General features: G+C 39.7%; 1 protein-coding gene across 1 annotated transcript; it reads left to right on the top strand.

The window, feature by feature from the left end:
• The first annotated feature begins 602 nt into the window (after positions 1-602).
• Positions 603-7,694, top strand: stc1 (stanniocalcin 1). Its single transcript, XM_072388174.1, has 4 exons — positions 603-877; positions 2,611-2,753; positions 2,856-3,067; positions 3,736-7,694. Exons 1-4 carry the CDS (start codon positions 694-696, stop codon positions 4,034-4,036), a joined length of 840 nt encoding a protein of 279 aa, XP_072244275.1. The 5' UTR covers positions 603-693; the 3' UTR covers positions 4,037-7,694.
• The last annotated feature ends 3,197 nt before the right edge of the window (positions 7,695-10,891 follow it).

Raw genomic sequence — 10,891 nt, 5'->3', positions numbered from 1 at the left:
TATAGCATAAAATGAATAATCATAAAGCAAGAAATTGGGTTTTTGGAGTAGAGGAAACTGTTGAGAGAAAACCTATTCAAGCGTGGTTTCATGCCATCCTACACACAGGCTACACAGACTGCAGCCTTTTATCAGGAATAAGAAAAAACTCCTTTATTTTGCATGAGACAAGTTCACCTTAAACCGTTCCATAGTTTAAACTGATTTCAGGGCGCATCTGATAATGTGTATAAATCAGGGATCATCTTATCAGAGATTCGGTGATACAGTGAGATGCGACTTCAGCTGAGATCGATGGAAGGAAAGGGTGATCCTAGGCTATATTTATCCAAGTACTTGAAAAAAGGAATGATTTTTTTTTTTTTTTTTTTGGAAGGTAGTGGTGGGGGCGATTATACGAAAGAAAAGCTAAAAACCTAGATATGGGGCCATATGATATACCGTATTGGTCGCTGTAGAATAATATTATCAATTAGTAGTGTAGAGACCCACGGTCTTGAAGAAGCGTTCTGATTGGCCCGAGCTGCACTCGTTATACTCAGCGCTCCCATATAAACCCATGCAGACTTGACATCGGCGTTATCTGTCATGCAAGTCAAAAGGATAGACAGGAGTACATTGTAGAGAAATTACTGGCAGCGTACTTGTAACAGCCCACATTTGTTCTGCAGAAGCTTTTGGAGCGTCAATCTTATGAATTACACACAAAGCAGGAGGCGTCTCTTTATATTTAGTTGTATGATCTCCTGTTCTAAGAGGACGATGCCTTTGAGGACCGGACTTTTTCTCCTGATGGTGCTGAATGCATCTACATATGAACTGGATCAAAACGAGTCCTATTCGCCCAGGAGAGCACGCTTTTCTGCCAATAGCCCTTGTAAGTAGCACGTTGCCTCTATCTGCATGTATTTCAGAGTGCACTGCTTTTATCTTTTACACATCATTTACACATTGCTCAGATTTACCTTTGATCGCATACTATGTAGAGATTTTTTCCCTCATCTTTTTTGGCCTATGCAGCCTTTTCTGTCCAAACGAGCGCGTTGATTCATGGAGAAGGCTTCGGGATTAACGCTGTGGTTTTTGCCGGTGTCCTGCCGGCAACAGATGAGCATGGAGCACGGTGCTGACACCTGAGAGCGCAGGCTGTGTCATGCTGTTAGTCTGTCTCGTGGCTTTGGTTGCTGCATAGGTTCCACTTATACAGCATAGAGGTGGACTTCAGGGCTTCTCAGTGCATAAAAGAAAATGTTTCCTGTATAGCTTTGAAGTCAGAAAAAATAAGTAGGAGGCTAAACTGCTTGTCACTGTGACGGTGGCTTTGGGATACATAAATGCTACCCTATTAGTTCACATTTCCTCTCTGCCAAATAAAAGAAAGCCTAAGTCAAAATCTTTTGTAACATCTAATGATAAATGACACAAAACTGCATCCAAATGAAGAGTTTTCCCTTTTTAATTCAAACTACAGTTCAGAGATTGAAGACAGTGTAACAGGGATGCTCATTCCCTTCTGCATGAATTGCTTCATCATTAGGAGATTTGCAGCTCACTCTCTATATTTTGAGAGCAATCTCTGGTCCCCGATGGCAGACAGACTTTATCTGACCGTGCAGGTCAACATGGGGCCCCAGATTCAAAGGCTGCCAAGTAGGCTTAGGCTCCTCTATGACATTTCTTAATGGCTATTACATAGGATTTGAGTCAGGCTGCCCTCCATCTCAGTGGATTCTCGGATAAAGATTAAGAAAAGCCAACCTTCTGGATATGCTGATTTACAGATTATGTTTTATAGCTTTGTCTTGGTGTAAAATTTCCAAGCGGCTGCATGGACTTTGAGCTGTGTCCCTTATGGCAAAGATCAGTTTTTGGCACATGGATGGAAAGACAGAGCTTTGCTGCTGGGTGGCTGTTTCAAAGGATTTACAAAGATCAGGGTTGCTGGTAGGTTAATCAGCCTAATAACTATTCCAGTCATGTGACACTCTTCAAACGAGTATGGCAGCATTTTTTTAAAAGTATTTCATGATGTAGATGTGCATGGGATCAGATCTGGATGTTTAACTGATGTGGGCTTAATTAGTAGGTATGAACATGGTTTTGAAACTCCAATTTAGTTCGACAGTCACAGCTTATGTAAAATCATTAAAGATGGAGTTTGGTGGCAGTATATTTGGGTCTTTGTGTGTGTGTGTGCATGTGTGTGTGTGTGTGTGTGTAAGGGGTAAGTGTATGTTTATGCGTGTTCACAGGCATGCCAACAATTTTCAGGAAACTCTTTGGTATTTCGGGTGCTGTTCATCCAAGTGCTGCTGAAAAGAACCAAACAGTGGAGTATACGTTCCTGCCAAGATAATAGTGTAGTGGTGCCAAATAGTGTCTGAGATTGTTGGAGCTTGGAGGTGTCCAAACTCCTGTCAAGTCACTGTTTGCCCCGGATTACTGTACATCTTTTGTGAATCACCATAGTATGAAAATTCTCTTTTGTTCACAACATTTTTTAACTGAAACCCTGGCAACCTTTGCGTAATGAACTCAGTGAGTGTGCAATGATCTCCAGTGATCCTACTGTTGGCTCCCATGCTGATGGTTCATTCTCTCTGCCCACAGCAGATGTGGCACGCTGTCTCAACAGTGCCCTCCAAGTTGGCTGTGGAGTCTTTGCCTGCCTGGAAAACTCAACGTGTGACACAGATGGCATGCATGACATCTGCAAGTCCTTCCTATATAGTGCTGCTAAATTTGACACTCAGGTATATACTTCACACTTTGCTGGTATGTGCATGTGAGCTGTGTAGGATGGCAAGAATGTAGTTGTCAGGGACAGAATATATATTTATTTATTTATTTTACAGGGTAAAGCATTTGTGAAGGAGAGCCTTAAGTGCATTGCCAATGGCATCACCTCCAAGGCATTTCCCACCATCCGTCGCTGCTCCACCTTCCAAAGAATGATAACTGAAGTCCAAGAGGAGTGTTACAGCAAGCTGGATATCTGCACTGTTGCCCGATCTAATCCAGATGCTATTGGTGAAGTGGCACAGCTGCCAAGTCACTTCCCAAACAGGTGAGCTCTTCATACTTTACAAGTTATGTTGTCACACTGACCCCATCACGTTCAACATGCTCTTGTTTCTCATTCTGTTATGAGCCAGAAAGAGGGCAATAGACATTGAAAGGTACATGTTTTACGTAGAGGCTTTTATCCAAAGCAGCTTACACTCATATCCCAGGTAGGCAGGTAGCGTAAGGGGGTTTTGCCTAAGGACCCCTACTGGATGTTGTACCTTTCATGCCAGGGGGCGATCAGGATTGGAACTCTGGTCACCCACCTGAAGGGCAGCAATCTTACCACTACACCATCCAGTCACTGTATAGTATTGAGTTCCATGTTTTTCATTTTCTTTATATATTTTCCATACCTTTAAAAACAAAAATCAAACAAGAAAATCAAGTTTGAATGTTTTTGTTCCTTTTGTTGTTGTAAGACATGCAGGATTGCAGTTTGGGAGGGGACACAAAAGGATTGGAGGGTGGAGTACGAGGCTTATTAGTGCCTAGAGCAGCAGCATGGTTACTCCCATATAGATGACATCAGATCATACAAAATTTGTGCAAACACACAAAAAAAAATCTATAACGGCTTGAACCATTTGTGCCCTCTTGCCATGTTGCACATTTTTTATCCTATGCTTCAAAGCGCTTAAAATTCACTGTTATGCTTTGCTTTCCTAGGTTTTATGGAAAGCTGCTACAGAGCCTGATGGACTGCGATGAGGACACAGTAGACCGCATTAGGACCAGCATGGTGTCACGGCTGGGCCCAGAGATGACCATGCTTGTTCAGCTGCTGCAGAGCAAGCCCTGCCCATCCACTGCTGTGGCTGCAGCTGCCGCCATCCCGACTGGAGTGGAGGGCCGTGGGAGCTGGCGCTGGTCCATGAGTCCCCATATGTACAAGATCCAGCCTAATCTGCGAAACAGAGACTCTGCCAGTCATTTAGGCAAAAAGCGCTTGGCCAGTGACGGCTCCTAACTTCCACTCAGATTCAGAAAACTCCACGCACTCCTTAAAAAAAACCCAAAAGCTCCTCAATTCCCTAGGGGTGATGCAATCCATTCCTCTGCTAGACTGGAAGTTACTGAAACGTGCACCTCTAGGGAATGCTGGACTGCCCATAGAGTTGATATCAGTTCGATTGTTGTAATATTGTATATCCTACACATTAGGCTTGAGAGAACCCCTCTTCCATCGACTGTTTTCAGATATGTCACAGTCAGTGTTGAACATGTGGCTGTTGCGTTTGTGCAACATGGTCTTAATTGCTCCTTTTCACATCCTCCAACAAAAATGAGTCCTTAAGAAGTCAGACGTATTTTGATGCCAAGTAAAACAAAACAAAAAAAGAAAGAAATATATTAGCCATAGTGGTCCATTCCCCTTGAATACAAGCCAGTGCATTAAAAGACAAACACAATTTCATGATTTTAATTTGTTCATGAGTAGAAGTCAGTAAATGCATCCTCACTGGTTGAATTTGTAGGAATGGGAATATATTGATAGATGTATCTAATATTTCAGCAGTGAGACCAGTCCAATTGTGAGCATCATAGCACTAACATAACACTTAAATGTACTGTATACTAAGTTATCAGAGACAGCCATAGCCAGCCCTCTGAAAGAGTGCTCAGACGGAGTGAGGTCTGTAGAGGTTTCACAATAAACTATGAGAGGTTACCTTAAACTGACCAAAAAAACTTCAAACTGCCCTGAATGCTATTCATAAAATACCAAAATCGTTTATAGCTATAATACATAGATTTTTTTTTTCAGATGGCAGATGTAGCCATGGTCATGTGTTTCAAATAATTATTCTGCACAGAAGGATTGTCCAGGTTGTAGCCACATCTATCAGAAAGTCCTTTTTTGCATATCTTATATCTCAGACACTTGCAACATAAGACTGTTGAGCTCTACAGTATCTATGGGACCAATATTTAATTGGATCTGTATACGCACTCTTAACTGAGTGTGAAGCAGTCGTGTATGTGCCGTAGCTGATTAACATGTTCACCGATGAGAGTGAGAGCAGCCATCCTCTTGGACTGATGATTATCATTCTCTGAGGTGACTCATGTGACATACACACTGACTTCTTGTGTCAAGATGGAGGATGACTATTTAAAAAAAAAGAGCCTTGTTGGAATGATATTTATTTTCCTACTATATTATTTAATTTTTTATTATTATTATTTTAAAGCATTATTGTAGTTTTAATTAGTTTACAGGTTTAAAAGCAGTTTAGCCATGGCTCCTATTTGAACATGAGCTCTATGCCAAATAACAAAAGAAAAAAATTAAGAAAAAAAGAAAGAAAAAAGAAAAAAAGAGCTGACACTCTGATGACTGAATGGGACCCATGTCATGACTCTGTGCTGGCCATAGGGGAACAAGGTTGGTCATTCAGGTCAGGTAATGTACTTTGTGGATGTTACAAGGGACCACAATAAGATCTTAGTTTAGTTTGACACTTGGGGGTTTTTTAGATAAAGGTCGTCATCTTAGCTGCTAGAAGTGCATTTTCAGCGGAGATTGTTGAAGACAGACCACATATAATGATGGTAAAAACAAACGCCAGCATCAAGTACCTTGCCAAATACGTCTATTGATGGATTGAAACTAACTTTAATTTGCCCATGAAAACATCACAATATATTTGATGTTTCTTTCACCTGGTTTTACTTTTTGTTTAAGACATTGTTTTTTGCTCCAACTACTGTGGGAATTAGTCACAGATAAGCAGCACATACCCACCGATCTGTGGGTGAAATGAACTAACATAGAGGTGCGTAGTCTCAATATAAAATGATGATGATTATTTTATTCATTGAACAGTTATTTTTCAGAATCGGGTCTCGCGGCTTTCCGAGGATGACAATCATTCTGAATAATAGGTTAGTACTTAGCCACACTGACAGTGGTCTTCATGCTGGTGTTTGCTTTAATTTGTAGCAAATAGATTATGGGTTGGCACCATGGACTTCAATTAAATATTTGTTGGCTTAAGTTGGTTTAGAGCAGAGTAAATTAAATAAGTTTAAAATGAAAAATATTTGTTCAGATTGACAATGCAGTGTAGAAGAGAACTTTAGACCAGGTTTGGTTCAAAATTAGCCTTACTTTAAAAGTCAAGCTGTACAAGCTGTTTTTTCTTGAAATATCATTTTATTTTGTGATAACATTGCAACAATTAAAAATTTTGACCCCCCCCCCATAACTTAAACAAAGAAAATAAACCTAGTCTGTTATAAAAGAGAAGTGAGTTTGTTCAGGATTACTGTGAGCAGAAAAAGAGAAGCTTTATTTTTCTGTGTCAGTTTAAGAGCTATGTTAGGAATTCCAAACTATGCAATAATTACACACAAAGGATTCACAGCAACACAGAAATTGACCTTTTTCATTCAGTGCCAGCTGATGCTGTGTGAATGAAGCAGCATGTGCTTACATGCTGCACTTACAGTGTGAAGGCATCGCTCCTCTATAATGCTTTCCGTTTCTGTGTTTTTCCTAAATCGTTGTTTCTTTTGTTCTGTGAATAGGATAATTTCTTTTGTGTCATGTGATGCAAGGGCCAGACGTTGGGAAGGAATTACTTGGGAACTACTATATCCAAGCTTTCGCTTTCTGTTGAATATGCACTTTGCATCTTAACCACTATAAAGGGCATTGAAACATTCAGCACATGTGCAACTGAGGCATATTTTATTTACCCAGTGAATAGAGATGAGTTTGAATATTTTGTATCCTGAAGGGTCAGGGCTTCTTCATGTACTATTGATACATGTGTCTGTATCTTTGTTGTCCACGGGTAAATCCAAAACCCAACAGTTGCTGCTAAACTCCTACTACCCTGTATGATGCCGTACTGATGCCTCTGCTGAGACCACTCTGATCTGTCAACACACAGTGAGCCCAGCATCACTCCATTTGCATTTTCAGCATGTCTACATATTTATTTTTCTGTGAACATTCCTCACGTCAAACACGTTTAGCAAGGGCAAATTGACTGTTTCCTCACCAAGTAGAAGGTAATTTTGGAGAATGTATCTGTATAATGAATGTCTCTTTTGACAAGGACATGCCCAAGTTATGTGACTAGTGAACGCTATTAGGAAAACCAAAAGTAAGAAAAGTCTTTTGATTTCTTTCTGTTTTAGATTTTAATCCAGGTAAAAAGTTGCTCAAGGTGGTACTGGAGTATTGTCAAATTGATCCATGGTGAGTTTTGCGAGACTGTTCCTGTTAATACTAAAACCTCCTTCACTTCTGGCACTTCATGGTACTGTTTCCCCTCAAGACTTGAAATAGATGGCTAAATGTTGTGCTTCAAATCAAGCAGTGTCAGTGACTAGTAAAGTTTATTTTGTTTTCATATATAAGTGACAATTATTTTACAATCAAATTCAAAAATATATTGCAGATTATAAGAAATTTCTGAAGTTCCTGATACCGATGCTATGTAACGCATGATTGACCCTTGTGAATCACTTGCACTTTAAGATATACCCATATACATATATGCCCATACTGTGTATATGTTTGGGTTTTTCCTCTGTACTGAAAAGTCATGAAAGATACAATGCATCATTTGTGTGTCTTTTGCTGATCAGAAATAAAATATTTCTCAAATCTGGCACATGGAATGAAATGTATTGCTTTGCTCTTGTTTCACAAATTTGGATATATTATAAGTTGGACATTTACACAAGCATCCACCATTTTAAAGTGCTTTATTCTTCTTCTTGAATTACTCAAAAGTATTCAGATAACTGTCTGATTTGATGACTGATTTATTTATCAGAATATGAACCATTCTGGTTAAGTAAGGGAATGTGTGCATATTTCGCCACACAAACCACATAAAGACAAGCAAACTGATATGACCCTCAGTGTGTTATCTTGTGAGAAATGCACAAAGTATGTTTTCTGAAATGTGCTGGATTATCTGCACTGCTGACTCTCTTTAACACCACTTTTTCAACCAGACCACTATTTCAACAGTGAATGTGTCACCCATGACACCAGAATAACATCCAGTTCTATAAAGATTTCTAATATCCTCAGCAACGTAAAAAAGAAGAGAAGACAGTTCTAGGCTTAGTGCCATCCCAAACATTTGGCACCAGCTTCCAAAGAGTTACATCTACTGTGTGTCCTTTTCAGCTTTAAGTCTCTAAATCTTTGAAAAACTGAAGACACAGACAGATGAGAAAGTTTAATGTTTTCTAAAAAGTCATAAATGAATAAGTAAATGATGGCCAAGGCAGATTTTAACTACCAACTAATCATCATACTTGGAGCTATCATAATCACTCACCTGGCACATTGTAAAGCAACGAAGCTTGTGGACTGCACAGAAATTTTCCAACATAGAAAAACAAGTTCATGACTTCAGTGATACCAGAAACATAATAAAGTCCCAGTTTGAGAATGCAGAGCCTACAAGGGGACGATGGATGCATAAGAAGACAAACGGCTCTTTACAGAATACAAAATGAACAGCATTAAAAGTAGCAGCACTTGTTTTGTATCACATGAAACTGTTAAGAAACTTGTGTTTTCCAAATATTAGATATTCAAAATACTTATTAGGAGATGGGAGGAGATGGAAGGTGATGTGTGCACTGTCATGCCACAGAGTGGAGCTTGAGTTTCATCCGACCCAATATTATCTAAATATTTTTCTCAGCTTCACTGCTTGTTGGGGTTGGTTAAGTTTAGGCATAAAGAAAACATGGTTTGGTTTAAATATGAGATGACACTTAATTACAAGTTGGCTTCATATCACCTGAATATTGTCCTAAAATAACTGGCAGCTGTAACTGTGAAACATTTCTGCCTTATGTTGACAGTTTTGGCATGTGGACGAACATACGTGTTAAATGTTTTCTTGGGAGACTTGGCTGCCTGAAAACCAAAATGATCAGATAAAAGGGGCTACACAGCTTTCTAGAGCTGTGGGGAACTGTAGGGTCTGGATGATTACTATCTGTTGGACATTTTTTCCTAATATGCATCATCACCAGATACATTGTACATATAGAAATATTGTATAAGCCACTAAAAATACACTGGCATGATGAGAAAGGTGGATTTGTGTGCCGTGAATAGTGGATTCTAGTGTTTGCCTCATTTATGTTCACTTTATATTGTTTTTGGAAGTGGTGAGCTAATATGATAGCACTGCTTTCCTCTCCTAGTCTGAGCTCCTGTAGACCTCAAGTGCTGCTTTCCTCACTGTGCTACTGTGTAGCCAAGCTTTATGTGCATAGGTGCTCAGTTTTCCTGCTGAAGACTAGGTTTCTCCTCTGAAATTATGCAGATGTTCTTTCATGAAGGGGCCCGATCATATTGCTCTCAGCTCTGCATGATTATTGTTTGGTCTTTGCGAACACGCGCCAAAGAGAGTTTATTTTGCCCAGATTGTAAATAATTTCTCATGTTGTGATTGAGTTTTTTCTATTTCTTGTTGCACCCCACCTCCTGCACTGTTATGAGTGAATTTAGAGTTTACATGTGTGATGTTATACATTGATGTAGCTTTCTTTTTCAAAAAGAATTTGATTCAACAGAATAACTGTGTATGATTAAGTTCTGTACTGCATGTCCTGAAACTAACAAAGTATTACATTCTTTCCAGTGAATGATACAATAGTTACTCTCCTATGCACCAATAATTAGAACATGAAATTGCTTTGGTTTACCACATGCTCACAGCATGTGTTGCAAATCCTGCAATACCCACGAAGGAAGCTGAGAGACGCAGACAGCACCTCCTGATGAAAATGAACTTTCTTAAACTTCAGCACAAACGAGCTGAAACTGCAAAGTGACTGTTGGCTTTGAGAGCCTGAGGAAAAGAGGGGGCAGAACGCAAAAGGCTCCATGGACGCTAATCTCAGTCAGAGGGAGATATAATTTCATGCCTATTTAGAGAAGAGTCCTGAAGGGCTTTCTCATCAACCGCTCTCCAGTCTCATGGATAGGTGATGCAGCAGCTCTGCTCATAGATTCTATCTTGTCCTGCTTTAAAGAGACATTCACTCTAAACCCATTGATGGACTGAGCACACGCACGATGGACAGAACGAATTTCACCATGTGGTCCCTTTAAAATCTGTCTCTCACTGAGTCTTTCTGCCCAGTTACATAGCTGTAGTTATGTAGAGAGCAACTTTTAAAAGCAATTTGGATGGAATTACTGCTTTCAACGCAGTGAAACATCTTGTTGCCAGGAAACATTTGAGCAGATTTTTGACCCTGCCTATTCAGTTTGTTGCCTGTAGCTTGGACTGCTGCCGAGTGTATCACCACCCTGACAATCACAACCAGAGTAATAATGAATAATGACGAAAATTACAATGTCATTATGCAGATGCAATTCATACCATCTGCTTGTGTTCTTTATATGTGATGTTACTGCTTTCTAAAATTGGTGGTGATATTGTGATACATTTGAGCCATGAGATGCAAGATTACAGGATGAAAAACCTTCTGCAACATGCATGTACAAAAAAATACATCTGCATGCAATGCTTACAAATATGAGCAATTCTTGCATGCATTTCTTACTGGCAGGCCTCCAGAAAGTATGCTCATTTGCACAGCATTATGTGGTGCCAGATTCCCTTTTTGGGCAAACACAGTGACCCTGAAGTCAGAGATCATAAAAGTTCATAGAGCTTCTGTCTCCACTATGCAGGCAAGCAACAGACCCACTATTGTTTGTCACTGTTTTAACCTTTTGATCAGATTCTGAGGGAGGAAATAAATGCATAGTGCATGCAGAGTGTCAGCAATTTGATGGGGCAAATGAACAATGCACTGTGGT

This window comes from Leuresthes tenuis, unplaced genomic scaffold (assembly GCF_036924035.1).
Source record: "Leuresthes tenuis unplaced genomic scaffold, fLeuTen1.0.hap1 SCAF_6, whole genome shotgun sequence".
NCBI lineage: Eukaryota > Metazoa > Chordata > Actinopteri > Atheriniformes > Atherinopsidae > Leuresthes > Leuresthes tenuis.
This window is presented reverse-complemented; position numbering and strand designations above follow the sequence as displayed.